Raw genomic sequence first — 22,291 nt, 5'->3', positions numbered from 1 at the left:
AGCTGACAAAACTACTTATAATTATAAGATTTGTACAACTGAAATATGTGTATATAAACTATTTTCTGCCTATCAAGTGTCTTCTCATAATCTTACATCATACAGTTGCTTTGCAGTAAATGGAAAGAATGTAACTGATACCACTACTGTGATAGCAAGTATCTCACCCTCCACCAGAAGCTGACATGATGTTTTGTCATCTCCTGCATCACATGTGTAGGTATCTTCATCGGAGGAGCAGACATCTTCAATGGTCAGCTGCCTGTAAACATCTTGGCTGACTAGTTGATATTTCCTACTGGGCAGGAGTTCCCTTCTGTTCTTGTACCACTTAACTTGAGCATTAGGTCGTGACACCTGGCACTCTAACAGACCTCGGTGGTGATACATAGCAATCTTGACCCTTAGAGGACGTACTATTAGGACTGGGAGCTCTAAAGAAGAAACAAATTTGCCCTTGATAAACTATAAAGAGTAAAATGTTAACTTATTCTTTGTCTTAAGTTTAAACATTTAAAATTCTTGACTTTCCAAACTGAATACATGTTTTCTTGTCAGGTATGAGGGATGAGGGTTGTGACTCACCTTTTACACTGAGAGATGCATAAGATGAGACTCGCTCTGCAGTGAATCGGATCTCTCCTGCATGTTCTGGTCTGACTGACTTGAAGGACAGGGTGTGAGTTTTACCTGAAATTAGATTCATGCAAATATTTTACATCTTGAACTATCCACTGAAATCCAGGCGTAGCTAAAAGGGAGAGCGTCCAGTAAACAAGGCTGCCTCTGAGTGATTATCTCACCCTGATGTCTGATTTTGACGCTGTCTCCAGGTCTGATCCGGCAGTCATCACAGTACCACCGACCATCCACATCCACCAGGTTGACCTCACAGACAAAGGTCACAGGCTGGCGTTCAGTCGTATCAACATCCTCCAATTCTTTCACAATATGGATGTCTCGAGCTGGTAGAAAATATTCAAACTATGACTCAGCTTACTGGACTTATTACATGGTTGTCATAGCACTTACTCAACTTGAGAAACATATTTACATGTCTGGCTTGTGTTACATGGTCACAAAAAGGAACTATCTTAGTGTACAATATCACCTTACCTCTGACACTGAGTTGCCCTGAGGTCTGAACACCGTTGGCTTGGAAAAAGAATACACCGGCATCTCCCAAAGTCACCCGGTTCAGCTTAAGGGAGTGTTTTTTCCCATGTGTACTGATGCGACAGTTAGGCTTAGATTTAACCTGCATCCCATCCCTTGTCCAAGTGCCTTCTATGTAAGCTAGGTTGAGGGTTACCTCAAAGCAACAGCTCTCGCATTCAGACACCTCCACATCCTCCAGGCCCTTCACCACTTGGAGGCGGTTCTCTGGTAAACACACAATATTATGGACATAAAAGCCTTTCATTCACTGCAAGAACTACAATAAAAAGTTGTTCTTGATAGGAAAACTTACTTGCAGCTGCTACAATTCCTCCAGGTATATTGTCCCCCATGTCTCCTGCTTGTCTCACAGGGTGACGGGGGAATATCTACTTTCTATCACAAGAGACGGTGACAATCAGGTGAGGTCCATGGCTTAAATAATTTCCAGTGATCGTAAGAGACTTTTATTCTTGCAATCAGTTCTTTCAGCTTGTTCTCACAATTCACAGCTACAATCCTGACCAAACTATGTTGTAAATAACCTCCTACAGAACTCCAAATAATCACATATAATTCTATCTCACGTGCTTGACACATTTCTTTCTGACTAATATTGGTAAACTACAGCTTCCAAAATGGGAAGAGTGGATTGTAAAACTGCACACACAAGATATCACCCTCATATGGTTGATTCCTGACAGAGCATGCCAGTCTTCCAGCAGAGTAATCTCTGTCACCTCACTCAGCTGAGCTCAACACCACCAATTTAGATTCAGCTGTGATCCCACCTCTATTTGGCTGCGCACACTGATCACAGAAACAAGGAAAGCTTTGAAAAACAAACATAGAGCCAAATGAGACCTACCAATTGCTGAACTGATTCCTAATGTCTGACATGAATGAAACACTTACAGACTGGGTCCTTCCACTATATAGCAGAGCTGATCTATCTAATTTCCTACTGGCTATTAAGACATTTCATGATGCATCACATCATTACAAACAACTATGGATTATCTCTAAAGGCCTCATAAGTTATGGTAAATACACTGAAATGTACTATAAAAGAGTGTGTGATGAACAGAAAGGAAATTGTTGTTGTTGTTTGTTTTATTAGCCCCCCCAAAAATAAAGAAAATATCAGAAGCAGCTGTCGGTGCTGTATTTTACCTGTGAAATATCAGATATCTCAAATACAATCATGTGAAATACGATTCAACTTTGTAACAATATTGAAACCATATGTGTTGTTTATTGGTAAGACTTTTCAAAAAGCACATAAACAATCTAGCAATACTAAAAATATCAGATCCCTTGCAGTGATTCACCTACCTTTGACTCAAACAGGTGTTTTCCACAGAGACTATATCCTTGCATCACCAACTGCTGTGGCAGTCACAAAAACACACCTTCACCTGAAAAAACAGGCTAAAACGTCCTCCATGGCAACCGATCTGTCCAGTTCTTGTCGTGTTTCCCACAAAGCCTTTAAGATTAACAGCAAAAGTTTATCCAACGAAGCCCATGTCCAGGTTTGGTCGCTACATCTCCAAAGTTGACAGCCTATAGTGCCTTCTGCTTTTTTTCCTTGCTGTGATGTAGCATGGTGCTGAACAGCTGACATATCTCTCCCCACATACTTACCTCCAAAATAGCATTCTGTCAGTATGAGGGCAAAGATAGATTTGGCTTTAATGGTGTGAGGCAACTTGTGTTCAGCATCAATGGAACCATCAAAAACAATCCAAATGTTCACCACAGGCTAAGTGTGTTTGATGATTTTTCAATAGGAGTGATTAATGACTAACACAATAAGTGGAATTTCCATGAAAATAAGTACATTGCAATACAGTAGTTGTTGCTACTACCCTCACACAATCATATTGAAAGCATTAAATGACAACAGCCAAGTGTTCTACACATTATTGGGGCTGATTTAGTTTAATCATGTGCTCTTTAAAGTACTGACCAATATCTTTCAGTGGTCTAAACCTCTGGCAGAGGTTAGAGACATCAAAGTCATTTGATCTTCACAGGGAGTTTCCACCAGAGTCACAGATGAAAGGTCACAAAAGATAAAGAGATACAAAGTTCCTGTTTCACAGGCTCATCATTAGTAAGCCTAGACATGAAAATCATTACAAATTTGCCTGATCTTAAGACATATATACCCAGTGAAACACAAATGTCACAAATCTGGTCTGTTCTAAATACAGAAAGACCATTTTTATCTAATCTAAATTATTATTATGATATAAATTAAACAAAACAGTTGTCCATGAATCCAAGCTTTCAGCTTGCTGCAAGATGAGAGAGAAAAAGTGATGCGGTACAAATGTCAAAATAGCTGAAACCAGCCCTCTTCCTATTTCTAAGTCTGCGGTGTTCCATCATCCAGACTGAACAAAAGCAGCAGCAACAAGTAGTGAGAACAGTTCCCTTTGATGGACAGCTCCATGTGCTGCAGAGCTCTCAGTGAAACTCTATCAACAGGATAATCTCTGTGGAGTCCTGCTGGGACACAAAAAAACAACTTGTCGTCACTGCAAGGCGAATGGTGGCCCATAGAAGTAAACCGGTCTCATTTTACATCTCTCCATCAGCCAATTCCTTACAAAGATTTCATCACTTTTGCTGAACATTTAAGAAAGCTTTGAAAATGCAGTGTTTTTTAAACTAATTTCAAGACAAGATGCTGTTTCCCTAGGCTAATGAAGATTAAATTATACCTGTGACAGTGACTGGTCAGGCTATGTGTATACAATATTGATAGTGCATACTAAAAATAGAGTAATGTTAAAATAACCAAGGCAATATGAGTATCTGTTGAATGAATTTAGAACTCAATGAAACAGCTGAAAGCTCCACCTAAGCTTCTGGATCTATGTTTGGAAACAACCCAAGCTCCTGAGTCAAACATTTCCTCTGATCCAAATTTTTCTACACCTGACCACAGTCATAATAAACAAGTCTACTGTAATAATTTTGAGTATATGCATTTGAATAAATGCATATGGACATGTGTGACAATGAGACTTAACAAGGTGATCTAAAAAGCTATTGAAGATGCTATATAAGACATCAAACTGTGTTTTTGTCTGAAACATAGCCAGGCTGCCACAGCTATACACTGGCATGATATTACAATATAATATGCCCTTGACTAAAGTAAATGAAATGACCATCTTGGCATATCTCATTACAAAGCAGCATTCAGCCTGATATCTATAGCCATATGAGTCTGTCCACTAGAGACTTAATTATTTCAGGTCATAGTCATATAGAATATTTATGTTTGCAGACACATGTGACAATCTGAAGTAGGAAGTGTGTGCTACAAACTTTAAAGTAGCACAAAGAGCATAAATAGGGAATGGAGAGTGTAGTAATGATACACATTTTTTTCACAATGAGCATTTGAAAAAAATGTGCCGCCTTTCCTGAGATACCAGTCTTTCTTTCAAGAGGAAGGAGCTTTCATCCTAATATTTTTAACGTATGTACCAGCACAACACAAGTGCAAGCAATCTTCTGTATCCTGAAATGTTTAAGAAGGACGGACTTGCAGCAAAACACCACATAAACCAAAATTTTACATATTCTTATAAACTTTATTCATTTGTTAGAGGTACAAGTAATAATATTTTTGGAAATATTGCAAGTTTCACTAAAGGTGGAGACAAAAGTTTGAAAACAAATCTATTTTTTCCCTTTCTTTTTTGCATCTTTTCCTTTAACAGGTGTTTTTTCCTCTTCCCTTCCAGTGGCAGCTTTGATTCGTTTCTTTCCCAGAGGGGTCTGTGCATACCAGTTCTGGAGATGTAAGGAAAAACATCAAACATTTGCCACATACACACACGGACACACAAAAACCAAAAACTATTAACTCATGAAAAATGTAATAAAAAATTATGAACTAAAAACTTCCTGAAAATCTTGTTTGCTGACCTCCAGTGGCTAAATGTGTTACTATGCAGCAACAGACCTCGTCTAACTATAAGAAGTTCTGTGGTCTGTGATGAAACATGTTTAAAAAGTTATTCTAAAGAGAACAGCAAAATTCTGTTTCTTAACCTGGTAAAAAGTTATTCTGTAAATATCAAATATCCAACATACCTTCAGTGCCTCTTCCTCCACCTTCATGATGGGGTCAATCTTGGCTAATGGGGGGATAAATTCAGCAGTAGTCAACGGTCTCTTTGCTTGCTGTAGGACGCGACGTTTGGTAAGAACACGCTGGATCACTTGAACCATGTGACCAGGTGTGTAGCCATCCGTTATCTTCGCGAGAGAGCTAAGATCCAAGGCCTTGGTTATCTCACCTCCATTTTTTGTGATGAGTTGCTTCCACAAGACTAAAGTTAAACACAGTCAAAGATCACATTTCACACAACCTCCATAAAAATAAGATAATCATAATCATGAAAAATAATTAGTATATCTTATATTTACTTAATCTTGATCCGTAGTCAGGTCTTGGGATAAGGATGATTTTGTTGTATATTTTACACAATGACTTGATATCAGCACTTAGTGGGTCTCTGGTTGTTCCTATTATCAGGACACGATCCTCTCCTTTGATCAGTTTGAGAGACTTCGGCAAATCTTTCTTCAGTCGTTTAGGATCTAACTGTTCACAGACAGGTAAGACATGATCATGTGATTAAATAAAACACAACTTTTATTACACAATGAATCCAGTGTGCCATGATCTAGGGTACCTCTTTTTCTTCCTTGGGAACTTTCCTGTAGAACATTTTCTCTGCATCTCCAATCCATATTACTGATGGTTGCAGAAGTCTGGCAACCTGTGCAAAAGTGGTTATGAGGAAGCTGATGCAAGAGGCATTTTCAAGTAATTAAAAAATAATCAGAAATAGATATTTAATGTATGTGAATATTAAACAGCACTAGTAGGCACAACACAATCATTTGTGCTGTACTATACAGTATAATAAACAACACCTGTGAGGAAACATTTAACATTTGCATCTTTTGGGACGTGTTTCACTTAATCAGTTGAGCTCTAATGAAGTTGTTAAGTGAGCTAAACAGCCAGCAGAAATCCTGAGTGAATCAGAAAAGTAGAATGTTATTTCCTGATTGTTTTATGCTGCTTATCTTCACCTCTGCACACCACTGCAGATATGTGTGATATTGCGAGATTTTGTGTGAATGCAGGAGAAGCATGCACTTTATCTAATATTTTTGGTCTTTAAATCATAAAGAAAATGAAAGGATGTGTAGTAATTACCTTTATTAATGACATATCTAATTATCTTTCCTTGAAGTGTTTTTATAAGCACTGTTAGTCGACCACTACAATATTGTTGTACTTTGTACAATGACAATAAAGCATATTCTATTCTATTCTATTCTATTCTATTCTATTCTATTCTATTCTAGGACTAAACATTCTGCTACACTCTGGATAACTGGTTCACTTTGATCAAGATAATGGTTAAGAAAAGCAATGTCCTACCTTAAACACCATATGAAGCATCATGGCAAGGCCACTCTTGCCTGGGTATTTTCCTGCTGTGTTTAGAGGGGACAGATCAAACAGGCAGGCACCTGTTTCCTGGCAAACTGCATGAACCAGCATCTTCTTACCTACACCTTCAGGCCCTACCAGTAGGATGGATTTGATCAAAGGAGCCTTCTCATGTACAACTTGAGAGCCTGCAAACCAAATTCATCTTTAATCACACATACAGTATTTATTTAATATTGAATGTATTTGTATATTGAATATAAGCTATGAACTTTTATACCTAATGGTAACACAGCATACAGCGATAAGACTTGTCGTACATCTGATAATGATGGCATGGGCTCAATGTCATTTTGCCTCAGTGTGGTCCCAAGATAGTTATAATCCCCTGAGAACAGCAGTTACTTACGGTTAGATAGATAAATTGTTAATTGTTGATAATAGAAAAGTAGAGTTCTAAAATAAGCAGTGGTTAACATTTTATTAGTCGCCTGGACAAGCATAACAGAACATTTCTGTATTACATCACATCTTTATGAAGTTGCATTGCTTAGTTATTGCTAAAACTGTTTCAGGAATCTGTGATACCATTTTACTGCACTGATACTAAAATTGCTGCAGCATTTGCTGAAATATGTGAAAGAAATAACAGAAATTGCAGTCTCTAAACAAACAGCTCAACAAACTCCCCTATCAACTTTCTTACCTACAATAATCTTCATAACCTTAAGAGAAAAAAAAAAAAAAAAAAAAAAAAAAAAAAATATATATATATATATATATATATATATATACATACATTAAGGTTATTCAATTGGACAAAATTAGCTTCAGCGATGGAAATAATCATGTGGTAATTCTGATCAGGATCTTTGACACGACAAACCAGAAGAGGGCAGCATTTCATCACTGAATACATTTTAGATGCACTTCTCAACTAAAAGACTCATTTTAAAAGTTTCATATAGTATATACACATCACTTAAAGTCAGTTGAAAACAAAGCCAATATGATTATAAGACAAGATTTCTGAAAAATATAAAAACAATTCAGTGTCTTACCCAAGTAATCTCGCAGCCTGACGTTATTGACCAGCTTCAACAAGCCCTGTTCCACCAGCTCCTGACACAGAGACTCAAGAGTACTAGGAAATGTGAATAAATTATGTCAGTATTTCCTCCAGATTTTTTACACTGAACCATAAAATGGCTTCATATAATGCAGTTCTGTGATGAAAACTGTGCAAATGATAGACTTTGTGAACTGACCTATCAGCTGTCAGATCTTTTTCCTTTTTCTTCTTCTTCCCACTCTTAGATCCTTTCTTTTTCTGTGAAGTAGAGTCATATTATCAGTAATCAGATCAAGGAAATATCAGTGAATTGAGGCCACTGTCTTTCCTGCAGATACCTTGGCGTTTGCTTTTGCTTTACCACCTTTGTCTTTATCTACAGAAAGCTTCAGTTCAGCCAACACTTGTCTCATCTGTTCATCTACCTGGTACAAACAGGAGAAACTGATGAGTGGCATTGTTATCAGGTGTAAACACCACCCATGCTTAACTGGTCCGACAAATAGGATACGTAGAAAATACAAGCAAATATAATATAACTGTAGTTAAAGAACTTTTTATTAGCATGTATTATTTTTTTGTCCTGAGTTTGATACCTGTATTCGAATTTCTGCCTCAATGACTTTTCTCTTTTCTTCTTTGATCAGCTCCACCTCATGTTTTTGGCTGAAATTGTTGGACTCATCACGGGTTTTCCAAAACTCTGAGGGTGGCAAATGTTCACGTCAGATTTCAGGTATGTTCATGTATGAGTATTACACTATGGAAGAAATGGAGGAAAAGCTTAATAATACTCTTCCAACTCAGACACCTCAGAACTAATATGGAGGCTACAGTTTAAAAAACATACTTGTTATGAACTCTGAGTGGACTGAAATATTTTCATTAGCATGCAGAGACAAAGACATAGATATAAAGTCATTGAAGGGGCTTTTTAAAAGCCACCAGTTTTCTTGACTATACCAAAGAAAGTTTTATTTCCTTCTTCTAACTCTGATAGGAAAGCAGATGGCAGCATCTTCAGCCCGGCCTCCTCATCCTGTGGTACAGAACAGAGTCACATTGGTTCATTATTGTGCAGAATTTTGCCTGGGTTGACCAGTAGTGATATACTTTATAATGTGAAATGCCATCTTTCCCATACTCTTTAGAAACAAATGCAGACACCCAGCATTTACCAAATAATTTGAAACAGCTGCTTCTACTTACTTCCTCATCATCTTTCCCCTTTGTCTTGTCCTGTTTTCCTTTTTCCTTCTTTTCTTCTTTCCCTTTTGATTTGTTTTTGGAATCTTCCTCTTCTTCTGAATCAGTGTCTTCGTTTACCTAAAAACATATACCTGACTTTATTCACAACAACCCCGACAGTTTTTATAGGGACTCATACCATTGATAAAATTCATATTGTACCTGCTGAATGCTCTTTTTAGCAAAAATAAGGGCTGAACCTCCATCCTCTTCATCTGGGTAGTCTGGAAATACTCCTTTTTCTTCACTAGAAAAAGGCAAGACAGAGGAAAAAGTCTTGTTGATCAGATTCATTAAGTGTGTAAATACTCCTCTGCTAAATCAAATATTCTTGTACTAATATGGAGACTATCATTATTACTGTGCCACTTTACCGGTAATTTAAGAACCACTGCTGAATCTGTTTTTTCATGTTCTTGCTCATTTCATGACCCTCTATTTCACGTAGCCGGTTTGTGATATTCAATAGAGACTTCTGGTAAGCTTCTTCGTGTTCCTCTTTTTTAAGCCGGGTGAAAGCTTCATTGGCTTGGGCCATGATCTCTGCAGGACATGGTTCCAGATACTTTGGATCCATTGCCTAAGTTAAATGTGAATCAGATTAGTCAATTCCTTTTTTGTTTGTTTGTTTTTTAGTTTAGTTTTGTTTTTATAACTTGGATGAACATTTCACTCACCATTCCCAGAAAAATCATCTCTTCATCTCGGGCAATCTTTGTCCTCTTCCTCTGTATGTAACCTCTCCATACCTGCACAGATTCAACCGCAATATTGGAAGTAACAAAATATGATTCAAGCTAAGAAAAAGCTATTCAATATTACATCTCTGACAAAGGACCTTCTGAATGCAGATAGCAGCCAACTCAGTGCCAACTGTTCCAGTGGTTTCTGTCCTGTGCCTCCTGGTCCTCTTTCTGTTTTCTTCATTTAACTTTGCCCTCAGACGTCTTTGCCGTGCCCTCTCTGCCACTTGAATGATATTAATGGCCATTTCTTCAGTCATGTCCGTGGCCATTAGAGACTGTAGACAAAGAATAGAAATGTTTTTAGCTTGTAACTCATTCAGTAAATGTAACACTGGAATATAAAATATTGTTGTATTTATTATTATTATTTATATGTAATTATTGTTATCTGTGCACTTTATGATTTAGTAAATTAAAGAGAAAGCGTTTTCACTCACATCAGTGCTGTCAGTAAACTCCATCATTTTAAAAATATCCATCAGCATTCCCTTTCGTTGTTGAACTTCTTTGCTCTGCTCATCGAGAAAATAGCAAGGAATGGGGATCTCGAGTTGGGACTAAAAAGACAATAGAGAAAAAAAAGTTCTTTCATAAGACTGCTAGAATAAAAGGTTAAACACAGTGTAAAGGCCAACTTCATCCAAAGCTCAACCTTTTAAAAGTTAAACTTACAGGTGTGAGCTTCAAGTCCAAAAGGATATCATCCATGTAGTGATACTCTGAAAACTCATTTTCCACCATTTCATTCTTCAACTCCAACACCCTCCCCATTACACCATCAAGGATCTTTTTAATAAATCGTCTCTTCTGAGGGTGGACCACCAGGTTGTAGGCCTCCTCCAGCTGCCTGAAGATTTGGATGTAGCGCACATAAAGCATGGCCAACCGTTGGAAGAACACTACCCTGTCCCTTTGTGGGCGAGGGGGCTCAGCAGGTAGTTCTTCGGCTAAAAGACGGCTCAACTCTAACTGGGCGTCTGCCCAGAGTTGGTTGTATGTCCTGAAACAGAGAAACAAGCTGATGAACTGAGGACCAAGCTGGAAACAATGCAACAAAATTAATAAATGATGATCAGGATGAGGGGCATTGTAATATGGCTTGGTAATTTAAGAACAACGGGGCCATCAAACTGCAGCAGTCACTTTTAGTACTTTCATTCAGCAGGTATTACATTTACTCATAATTACATTGGAATCAATTAAATGAAATTATAAATACTTTAGTTATATTAAGAGGGGAATTGTAAAACAATCTAATAATAGCTAAACAAATTAAATGCATAAATGCAGATGAAGCAACAGTATTCCAAGCTGCATATTACATAGATGTATTCATCTTGTAGTGTAATTAGTTTGTAAAAACGCACATTTTTAAACATTATTTTATTCCTCGCATGTTTTCATACTATTCGAGGCTAACGTATTGTAGGCTGTCACTTCAGTATTTTCTAAATTATACGTTGACGTAGTATTTGCATAAGCTAAGGTTTTTAAGTGTACGATAACTGTACACTTAGACACTGTACAATGAAGACTTTTAAACACAGGCTAACAGTACAACTTTGTTCAGCGTAACTAGGCCTTTTAAACCAGCTACAGTTAAAACTAAAAAAAGAAGAAAAACTAGCATAAAACTACGATAACAACAATAAATTCTATAGTTTTTTTTTAACTTTACCTTTGAGACATGTTTTAGGCTCCAGTGGAAGTAAAATGATAGCTTACCAAAAGAACCAAAACATTAAACAGTGTTTAAATTATGTTAGCTAGGGTGTACTATAATTAGGTTAAGTAAACGTTCCTTAGTTCAGTTGCCCTGTCTCCATGGTAACGTTCATACATAACAGGAAGTCTGTGCACGTTTTCTTCCGCCGTTGGGAAAAAGGTTCAAATGTGACAAATGTCTAGACGTGGGTTGGATGGTTAGCCACTTCTTTCTTTCTTTCTTTCTTTCTTTCTTTCTGGAATAAGAATAATCTATCATCTTACCCTACCCCATCATCCTGGCCTATAGATTTTAGTTTCCCCCTGTATTCTAAATAGCTAATAAACAAAGAAATGTTATCTGTAAGGGGCCGAAATTTGCTTCTTGGAGCTCTGTCATTAGGCTATAGGTTTGTTAATAAAGGTATTTTTCTGTTAAACAACAGGGTAGACCTATCGAAATGTAGGCAAGTTTTGAAGGGACAGACCATATCTTTTTATTTAATGCGACCTCGTTAATTCTCAGTAAGGTGAATGTAAAAGCACACTTACTCCAATTAACCAAAATATTGCACTAATTTACATTGTACTGGAACTCTATTTCAAAAAGAGGCGGAAGACTCTTTAAATAGTTGAGCGAGCAGTATTCCAACTCAAAATAAATAAATAAATAAATAAAGGTTCGTTATAATTTCAAAATTTCTTCAAGAAGGGTGGGGGGTGGCAGCCGGGTGGTTGCTACTGGAGGCGCATTCTGCACTGCTTAGACGGTCACAAGACTTGGACATCAGTGAACAAAAACATCGGCAGTCTGATAGGTCAGCTAGTAGCTTACAGGCCCTCAGGTCCTTCTGCTCTCCGCTTCCAACATCCAACAAGTTGCTCCTTTTGGAAAACTCCATTGCGCACTGCCGACCTGCGGTCTCTTTCTCAAACTCCGTATTTTTCTATGGAAATTTTAGGGGGGTGATTTTTATTGATTTATTTTTATATATCCTTAATCATTACTTTTTCTCTTACTGGGTCATTTTTTTATATGGAATCGAACTGTCCTGTAAAGCTGAAACTATTTATGTTTCGGTGCGTAAAGGAGAGGCGCGTGCCAAAGTGAGCGAATGCCAGTGGACGAAATTACACTGAAGATGTCAACATTGCTTTACCACCCACTCGAAATCGATTGTATTACCTTCAAGAAGGTGGCTCTCCATATAAATAGGAACGCATTATTTCAAAGACTGTGTTGAGCACAATCTGCTGGCTGCTCTTTTCCTTATCGGGACCACAGATAACGCCTGGAAGAATTTGTTCAAGACAACTGTGTCTCCCAAGGACATAAGCATCTTTAATTCCTAAACTGGTAAGTATGAAGTTTAATTAACTACATGATTTTACTAGAAAAAAGATCGATTTTGCAAGCACCAGACCATTTCTTTTAATTAATTTCATATCTTGAGTTAGCAAATGCAACCATTGGCAGAGGATTTTTTTAAGTCCTTAAGGAAATGTGGATGATCTGAAATGGTTATTCTGTTGCATCTGTTGACATTAAGTAGGATGTAAAGTGTTTATTTTTATTTAATTGTTAGAATCATACAAACTGGACAAATGTTTCACTTTGAAACCATGTAACCCCTCTGCAATAAAACTTATTTTCTTGTGTTTTCAGACAGTGAAGCCATGCAGGTGGAGAGAAAATGGCACATACTGTTGACTATTTTCCTTCTGCTCATTACCTCCGGTCAGTGTATGGACAGCAAAGAGGTCAAGCAGAAAGAAAGAAGGACCCTGTTGGATTTAATCTTACAGGTTATTAGAGACAGCCAGCAACGGGAAAAACCTGTGTCCCGCCGCTGTGGAAGTGGACTCCACACTTCAGCACAAGACATGAAGTTCTCCTCCCGTGAAAAGCCTTTCTATGTCCCTAGGCTGGATAACAGTAGACTCATAGGTAAGCTGATAAGATTTATTTTTAGGACCTGATGATGAAAGCATAATCCCCATTTTACTGTTGGAGACAGCTGTCATTGGTCCAGTCAGTGCTGTTCATCTGATGTAGGAGATTTCTTTGGTTTGGCTTTATGGAAGTTGATGTATGTTTTAGGTTGATTCATAAAATCTGGAATGTAAAAATATTTTTTTTTTCCATTTTATAAATGGTCTCGACAAGGGCATAGTGTTTACACCTGTTTGTCCTAAAGTGCTCAGCTTAGTTTAAAGTGGTTATATAACATGCATGTAATGCAGGTAAGCTTTATATGCGCAAGACAATAAGGTTATATCACATCTGTAGCATACTTGGTGTTCTTATTCCAAAGATATACTTACTGAACACTTGTTCTGAACACAATATAACCTTAAATTGTAATTGACTGATATATGGAGGCAAGGATAGTTACTATCAATTGATGTAGGAGGAGCTATGTCATGCAAAACTTATGAATGATTCATTCAGTATGATCCATTGAGCAGTAATAAACATGAATGACCCTCTGTCTGTATGGATTTTTCATCAATTAAGAGCATAGTAATGATGATAGCCTTTAAATCTTTCCAAAACTTAAAATTAACAACGATGCACTTAACACTGTCATTGCTAAAATGTAAATATTTTCTTCTTAGAGATTGATCATGACCCTGTATGTGTCTTGCAAGATAAAAAAAAAAAAAGACCATGATAGAGGCTTGCCTTTGTTGGCTTAAATTTAACATAACATCCAGACTAAAATAAAGCCATTTTAGTAAAGTTTAAACATGTTTGTATGAAACACAGAAATTATATTTAAATCCTTTTTGTTACTGTTTGTTTTATTCCTGCAATAGAAAGCATTCACTCAGGATTGTGCCTCATTGGTCTTGCATGCGCAGAGCTTTGTGAGCACACTGAAAATAAAATTTCAGATTCTCTGTACCATTGCCATCAATTAGATCATGTCAGAGTGATGTTGCACAGGCATCATGCAGCTCAAAGTCTTGGCCCTGGTTTACACAATTGGAAAAGTACCTTTCTCAGACCAGTGACTGGATGGAATTTATCTTTTGAGGATATTAAAAGCAGCATATTAGCAGTGGTGCATGTGACACTACCAAAGAACTATGGTCATGCAAGGAAAGCTGTTTGAGGATGAAAGGAAGACTTCTGTAAACCCAATATTGTGTTCACCCTAAAGTTCTTTTTCTGTCAGAGGTCTTGGCCACGCCATCAAAATGACAGCTATGGTGATACAATCAGTATAAAGGGGCTCATTTATTTTATAGCTGGCTTTAACTATTTGTTTACTATGTATGACAGAACATAAGCTTCAGACTACCACCTGTAGAGCTGATCCTCATTTATTATTGCTCACACTGTAAAAATCAAACTAGTTGCCTTTACTTTAAAACCATATGCTAACTCTAAAAAAAAAAGTTTTTGTTGATTTCAGAGATTAACTACAAATAACTACAATGGTTTTAGTTGATCAGACCCTTACAAACTTGATCAATTTGATTTTGCTGTAAGTAAATGAGGTTGTGGAAGAAACTTGAGTTGATAAATTTAAGATAAATTAGAAGAGATGCTTCACAATGTGTTGGTTTGATTCTCCAACACACACGATGATTTCAAGTTCATCTTACTTAAAGTAACTGATGAACTCAAAATTGTTCTTGCTTTGCAGGAATTTGGTGTGGGCAGGATTTCTGCTAAAACTAATGTCAGACTACAGACATCTTTGTGATGGTGCAGCAGCTGCCTGGATAACTGGTTTTAAACACAGCCATGCCCAGTAACTGGAGAACAGAACATGTTGTCTGTACTCTGAAACTACAGTGAAAGGTGGATTGTTGCTGATATGAGGTCAATATGGAGACCAGAACATGTTTTCCTGTCTGTTTATCTGAGGACTGGTTTCCTCACACCAGGAGATTTAGAGGCAGAGATCATCAAGGCTGACAAGGGATGATGTTTTTTGTTTGTTTGTTTTGTTTTGTTTTGTTTTGTTTTTAATATTTTAATATACCAAAAATAATAAAAAAAACAAGAAGACAAAAGAAAACTAAACGAGAAAATTTCTGAGATTTTAGCTTGGATGACTGGAAAATGGACATGACAGTTTACTGGAGATGTTTTGTGAAATCAATCAAAACTTTTTGTGTCATTTGCATTATTGATCAACTAAATACATAAAATAAAAACAAAAAAGTATTGTGTACTTTCAACTTTTACTAATCTCCCAAAGTAAAAGTGAAAGGTTTCATAAAATGAATTAGTTCTTAACTGTTGTTAATAGAAGTGCAGGAAATACAGAGGGCTGACTCTTCATCGTTTTTGCTGCCAGCACATCTGAATTTGGCCTTTAATTGGATGGCATAAGCTATTTTTCAGTAATGTGAAATATTTAAGTGTTTTTATCCTTTAATATACTTAAAATAGTTAAGATAGTTTTGCAAAGTACTCTGTTTGCAAGGACTTTTTAATTTATTTCATGGCTTCCTGATAGCTAACAAATTTGATTCCATTTATATTATTCCTGCTGTTACAGCGTTACATGCTATTGGGTCTGGGGGCTAAAGTGGTGTTGGCCCGGTAACTACTTACATGGGCTTACTCTGATTAGCATTAAACTCCCATACAATAATCTCTTTAGGCCGTTATTATGTCCGGTGTGTAGTTAGACCCCCGCATGTGAAACTTCTGTAAGGGGATACATGATGCTTTTAACTCCAGTTCATTCCCACAGAATTCACCATGAATAGCGATCATGTAGAATACTGTAGCTTTAAAGATGGAGTAAAATCATTCTGATGCCAAGCTGATGAAGGTTATTAACCATGCAAAATTTATTTTCTCAAATATTTTGTGTTGATACAGGAAAAAAACAATCAAAACACGGAGAAAGTGATGTTGATGAAGACACAGATATCAGGATTTTAGCTTTTTATTGACAACCTAACAGTGGTTTTCTTTTCCAGATATTGTTCCTAGAGATGCAAACATGAAAGACAGATTTATTCAGCATTTCGGAGGTAAGAAAATTGCCATCAAACACAATCTGATCACAATTGCAAACGTCTTTGTCTTGATTGTATTTTACTGCTGTCCTTTCCAGACATTCCAAAACAGCTTTATCTGGCAAACTTTGATAGCATAGTTGGCACTTTTCCCATGCAACCTTTTGGCTGAATCCTCTTATTTTTGCCCCTCTGAAAAAGTCATTTTCATTCCTCCAAGCAAATATACAGTTTGTAGAAGTCATAGACAGCTTTGTGAACACTGGCAATTCTGTAGGTCAGGAGGGGGTCGCCTGGCTTAGCTGTAGGGCAGTAGTTTAGAGAAACAGCACATGGTCTGAAGCTGACAGAATTAAGTTGAAGGCATTGCTAAGTTAAGCTGATTATTTGTCTCAGGACCTGTGAGTAGACTTCATTATTGGTATGAAAATCTGGAAGCCTAATCGTTGGTGCAGAAACTCTCAGAGGTGATTATAATAGAAGACTCGATTCTCCTTCACACTAAGTCCAGTTGAACCCTAACCCCTTAACTACATCTGTGATAGCGCACTGTTTACTTTCACTTTGCAATTTGTTTCTTTCTTGTGTTGATTACTCACAAATTCAATGCAGATGTGTGGCTAATTAAAGGAAAAACCATTGTAAAGTGATTGGAACGAGTTGGGCCTTCAAAACCTCATTGATTCTGCAAGTGTCTGGAACTCTGCTGGAGGGATGGAAAAACATATTCTCTCATTTGCTGTTTATGTGGCAGCGGTGGAGAGTGTTAACCCATAAGAGGGGAACATAGCATTTGAATTTCATGATTCCAGGTTTTTCCTTCACTTCACCACTCATCTGTAGGTGTGGTTAAAAATAGCCAGTAGGATAAAAAGGAAATAATTCAGTCCTTGGAATTTCTGTCATTTTGCCTGATGAGACCTTTTCTATTAAGCAGGACAAGTCAAGTTCTCGTCGGAGTGCAAAACACACTTCCATAGACTTTATCACAACACAAGGGATTGCTCAAGACCGGCATGTATGTATACATTTTTCCTGTTAAGTATATATTTTAACAGTGTGCTCAGGGTTTGTTTTACTATTTATCAGAAAGTATTATGCTTTAAGGCATGAGCAAATGTTTTTTTTATTGTTTTGGTTATTTGAACAACTAAATGTTTGCTTAAAATATTCTTTTCTTTAAAAAAAATTAACTCCTCTTTTTTGATGATGTCATGTAACTGTGAGAATCTACTCACTATCAGATCTAACTTCTGCTTAGTCCAGATGATGCAGATCAGTCATGATTTTCATAATGAGGATGTTTTTGTTTTGTTTTTACCCCAAATCAAATTTTTATTGTTATAAATTAAATCAAGGATACATTGAAAATATGTGTCCGAGCAATAAGCCTTTCTTAAATTATAGAAAAGCAGCTTTACATGCAACGTCTAGGGTTTCTTTTCAAAATAATTGAGCTCCTATTAGTGTTGGAGGTTTTAAAACGTGCCTTTCGCTAAATAAATGTAGATCTTTTGAAGTTGATGATGTAAAGTATTGCTTTGCAGTGTTATTACTGTAATGCGTAGATATAGCAAAGCTATGTTTACTAATGACCTTGCAACACGTTCCATGTGTTTATGATTTGCAAGCAATTCAATGTTCCCTTCAGCAATTAAGATTCAGTTTAAGTTGTTTTTAACTAAACTAAAATGCAAAACTTTCTAGCATTGAAGTTAAATGTGACAGAATGTCCTGTATGTTTTTCCATCTTGTAAATAAACTTGCAACTACTTAGATTTATATATGCAATCCCATGGAAGGGGCTCTCTTTCCCAGACAGGGAACCATTTAGATGCATATGGAGCTGTAACCAGTTTGCATGTGGAAGTGTCAGATCTTCCTCTGGGATCTTTAAAGTGTTAGAATTAAGAAGATGATGTCAAGCAGGTGGTAGTGTTCAGTGCTCACTTATAATGGATAAATGTAACTAAAAGATAAACTTTTTGTGATCCCATTTAGAAGTTGTTTCAAGTGAGGATTAATGTCAGCACTGGATTACAATCGCAGTTCTTGTTTTTTGTAATACTAACACATAGATGGAGATTAAAATACAAGTTGTGCTTGACTGATTTTGCACTAAAGGACGTTTAAAATTGAATTAGCATTTTTATTCACACTTTGACACTAATATTTGCTGAATACTATGTATAACTTATCCTTTAAAGCAGTGGTTCCCAACCTGGGGTGCATGGATCGCTGTGGGGGGTTCAACAAAGAGCACGTGGGGTGCCCAATGCTTTGTGATTTAAATTAAGGCCGTGTCCACACTAGACGAGTTGAAGTGTATTCGCTTAATCGCTTAAGTTTTTTATCATTTGGGTGTTTTATTTACATGAAAGCAGTGTTTTGGGAATGTGAAACCACCAACTTTGCATAATTTCATTAATGAGACATGTGTGAGAAATGCCACAGTGCAGATGATTTGTCCTTTTTTGAAAAAATAAATTAATAAAAAAAATAAAAAGTAAGGCTTTATGTTGAAAATTACCTTAACTTTGGTTTTATTCAAGGAAAGGCGTCATCCACAATGTATCATTTATGGTGAGAAGCATACAGTGGCCGTGAAACACTTTCACATTTTTGCAAAACAAATTTACACACACTTTTACATTCTCGCGTTGCACATTTACATCATAGAAACCATATTTACTTTTACTAAACAAAAGTACAATGCTGAAACACTTTTACCAAGGACTAAGCAACTTTACATTTCAGACAAAACAACTGTACAAAACATGAAACACTATTACAGCCTTTGATGCAAACTTACATGTGCAACTGCAAAACATTTTTCTCAAAGAAAGAACATGAGTTCTGAATACGTTGCTGAAACACTTTTAGTTCATTAATTACAAAGAGATGACCCAGCTGGTGTTTCATCAAAATCTGTGACCCATCAGAAACTGTGACCGCAGGGAGCGATAGTGTAGATTTCTCTGCATATACGTCTTAAAAGACGAGCAAAGTCTTGAAAATACTTTTATTAAAGTCAGAGTTTATAATAACGCAGGTACAGTAAAGTCACACATTCTGACGGCTATCAGAAATGGTGACCTCTCTGATCCTGGCTATGTGAGGGTCACATTGATGTTAGAAGAGTCCAGATTAAAGGGGTCACCATTTCTGATAGCTATCAGAATGTGTGACTTTACTGTGCCTGCATTATAATGAACTCATATTCCAAGACGTACATACAGAGAAATGTACTATCGCCCCCTGTGGACACAGCTTCTGATGCACCACAGATTTTGGTGAAACACCTATCTTTGTAATTGTGTTTCCTGAACATGTAAAAGTGTTTGACATCAATGTAAAGTTGCTTTGTTGTTGGTAAAAGTGTTTCAGCAATGTAATCAGAACTTTATAAAAGTGTTTAGCAGTTGCACATGTAAGTTTGCATCAAGGATTGTAAAGTGTATCACGTTTTGTACAGTTGTTTTTTTTTTTTTTGTTTGTTTGTTTTTTTGTGAAATGTAAAGTTGTTTAGTCCTTGGTAAAAGTGTTTTGCTCTTCCTGGCCACCGTAGATGCAGCTAATGAAAGAATAAAACCAAGCATTGTTCCAGTACGGGACAGGCAGAGGTCCACAGCTTTTTGGTAGTTGCCTGAAGGGGATCTTTAGGGAAAATAGGTTGGGAACCCTTACTTCAAAGCATATACCACCAGGGAAACATTGTGATACATTAACATTTAAAAAAATACTGGTTGACCAGTCATTCTTAAGTCACTAAGTTTAATTTTTCAGTCATTTGGTTCCAGTTTTCAAGAATCCTGCTGTCCTGATATCAACATAATAATGACTTTTTTCTCATTGTGTTTTTTAGATTACAAAAGATGTGCAAGACTGCTAACACGATTAGCAATGAGTCCACTCTGCATGCAGTCATAGATATTGCATGTGAGTAACAATGTTTTTCTCTTGGAGTTTCTTCTGCTATTCATACACACAGTCTGATTCTTCTTTTTTTAAAATTATTATTAGTTAATCTGTTTTTTTTTTTTAAATGACTGATTAAAACAGACGTGGATGCTACTTACATTTTCTGCCTCAGTTTGATGAGGTGGAATGTCTTTGCAGTTTAGGGTGGGGATTTAATGTAATGTGCATCTCATGTCCTATTGAATAAAACTGATCCTCACATAATCAGAAACGTATCTCTTGTACATCTGTCCAACATTTAAAGCTTGTAAGAATATGCTACATCTTGGTGTTGGACATGCTGGAGCACTATCCTGCCTGAAAGAGGCTTTTATATATTAAGTCTGACTTCAAACTTTATGCATAGTTGGCTCAGATTGGCTGAAGATGCACATGAATCAGCTTTATCACAAGCAGCGTAGTGAGAATCAGAAAGAAAAAAAACAGATGTCATGCAGTTTATTGATGCCAGTATGCATGAAATATAAATTTCTATTCACCTTACTGAGCAAATGCCAGAATTGAGCATAGTAAGTGGGGCAGTTCTATTTGACTCAGCGTGTCCTGAACCTTTTTTTTTTATTACTGTCCTAGGTTTTTGAAAGGAATTTTTCTCACAATGGCATGTTACCCTTCCTCACAAAAGATTTATTTATTTATTTATTTTATTCTTTACCTTATAAATAACGCTAAATACTGCATAGCCAGTAGAGATATTGTCATCTTCTTCCACCCACCCAAAACACTTTAAACATGGCAACTTTAAAAGAAGGGTCATAGATAGAACTCAGATTGTCGTCACTGGAGTTATTTTGGACGTATAGTCATCTCTTTGTTCAGGTGATCTTTGACGACAGCAGGTGTGAGGCGTTCTACGCTGTCATTTTCTAAAGCTAACATAGGTAAAAGTGTGTGTTCACAGAGGATGCAATTTAGTGGAGTTAACAAGGGAGTGCTGCAAAAGGTCCACACAAGTGGTCATTTCGGGTCACTGGGTATTGGGGGTGATTGCATAATTGAAGACACTGACACATTCTAAGGATTTGGATAATAAGATCCTGTTAGCACTATTCAGAGAGCTCAAATGTATGTCCCAATCGACAAGCTTTGGAAGACATTAAGTGACTCACAATCTAGTAATTCTTATAATTTCAGAATGAGCTCCACTAACATTTAGGAATGTCAGTAATGGCAGGCCAGTAATGACCCTCTTTAGAAGCTGATAATACAGCTTTTCTTAGAAAAGATGTGTCAAGATGTGTCAAAATCTCCATGTCATATACTGCAAAAGAAAAAAAAAGAGAAAAAAAAAAGGATTAATATTTAAAGGAAGAGTTTTAAACTGTACAAAAACTGCAGATGCCTAACTCTTATCAGGTGTTTTGTTTTGCAATTCAATTGCAGGTCCCGGTATTAAGGAAGACGGATTAATGCGTTACCAAGGAAGTGCCTTTGAATCCACAGCAGTCATAAGAACATTGTTGTGTTTATGGTGTCTCTACTTTTGTAGTTTTTGTTTTCATTACTAAAAAAGCAGAAAGAACATTGTTTTTTGAATGGATTGTTTTTTGTTTTTTTTCATGAACCTTTATTTACCATGTATTTGTAAGGAAATAATAATTTAATATTAAATGCGCCTATTTATTGAAAGGGTATGTATATAAATGATTTCACAATCATTCAAAATTGGATTATTTTGGTTATAAAGATTATGCTGGAGAGGAAACTATGTTTAGTTTTTCCCATATGTGTGAATTCCACTTTCACTGTTATGCTGAGTTCATGCTCCATCATTGTCTACATTACATTTTATTTGGCACTTGAGTGATTGCTGACAGTGAGAACATAAAATAACAACAATGGTGATGATGCACTGCAGTATTGAATAAAGAACTTTTGAAGCACAGCAGATTTTGC

At 36.6% G+C, this 22,291-nt stretch overlaps 3 protein-coding genes across 3 annotated transcripts in view; 1 reads left to right on the top strand and 2 right to left on the bottom strand.

Annotated features, from left to right (window-relative positions):
• The window catches only part of obscna (obscurin, cytoskeletal calmodulin and titin-interacting RhoGEF a), a 36,921-nt gene extending 35,410 nt beyond the window's left edge, over positions 1 to 1,511 (bottom strand). The window contains exons 1-5 of the mRNA XM_042006272.1: positions 1,472 to 1,511; positions 1,117 to 1,383; positions 804 to 965; positions 586 to 690; positions 168 to 434 (exon numbers count right to left, since the gene is read on the bottom strand). Of these exons, the coding sequence (XP_041862206.1) occupies positions 168 to 434; positions 586 to 690; positions 804 to 965; positions 1,117 to 1,383; positions 1,472 to 1,511 (841 nt within the window). The remainder of the gene's footprint in view (positions 1 to 167; positions 435 to 585; positions 691 to 803; positions 966 to 1,116; positions 1,384 to 1,471) is intronic.
• Positions 1,512 to 4,802: 3,291 nt separating this feature from the next.
• On the bottom strand, positions 4,803 to 11,536 carry zgc:153738 (uncharacterized protein LOC558115 homolog). The gene is given in 18 exon segments (XM_042006449.1): positions 4,803 to 4,974; positions 5,278 to 5,516; positions 5,614 to 5,791; positions 5,883 to 5,969; positions 6,644 to 6,843; positions 6,936 to 7,043; positions 7,717 to 7,799; positions 7,924 to 7,985; positions 8,066 to 8,152; positions 8,324 to 8,430; positions 8,691 to 8,766; positions 8,937 to 9,222; positions 9,350 to 9,555; positions 9,653 to 9,724; positions 9,814 to 9,996; positions 10,159 to 10,278; positions 10,394 to 10,721; positions 11,400 to 11,536. Coding segments are annotated over 18 exon segments (2,547 nt in total). The 5' UTR covers positions 11,411 to 11,536; the 3' UTR covers positions 4,803 to 4,860.
• Positions 11,537 to 12,446: 910 nt separating this feature from the next.
• On the top strand, positions 12,447 to 21,923 carry alkal1 (ALK and LTK ligand 1). The gene is made up of 6 exons (XM_042006974.1): positions 12,447 to 12,782; positions 13,092 to 13,373; positions 16,376 to 16,429; positions 17,352 to 17,432; positions 20,280 to 20,353; positions 21,779 to 21,923. The coding sequence occupies exons 2-5, from the start codon at positions 13,103 to 13,105 to the stop codon at positions 20,342 to 20,344; spliced, it is 471 nt and encodes a 156-aa protein (XP_041862908.1). The 5' UTR covers positions 12,447 to 12,782; positions 13,092 to 13,102; the 3' UTR covers positions 20,345 to 20,353; positions 21,779 to 21,923.
• Positions 21,924 to 22,291: the final 368 nt, after the last annotated feature.

This window comes from Melanotaenia boesemani, chromosome 14, assembly GCF_017639745.1.
Source record: "Melanotaenia boesemani isolate fMelBoe1 chromosome 14, fMelBoe1.pri, whole genome shotgun sequence".
NCBI lineage: Eukaryota > Metazoa > Chordata > Actinopteri > Atheriniformes > Melanotaeniidae > Melanotaenia > Melanotaenia boesemani.
This window is presented reverse-complemented; position numbering and strand designations above follow the sequence as displayed.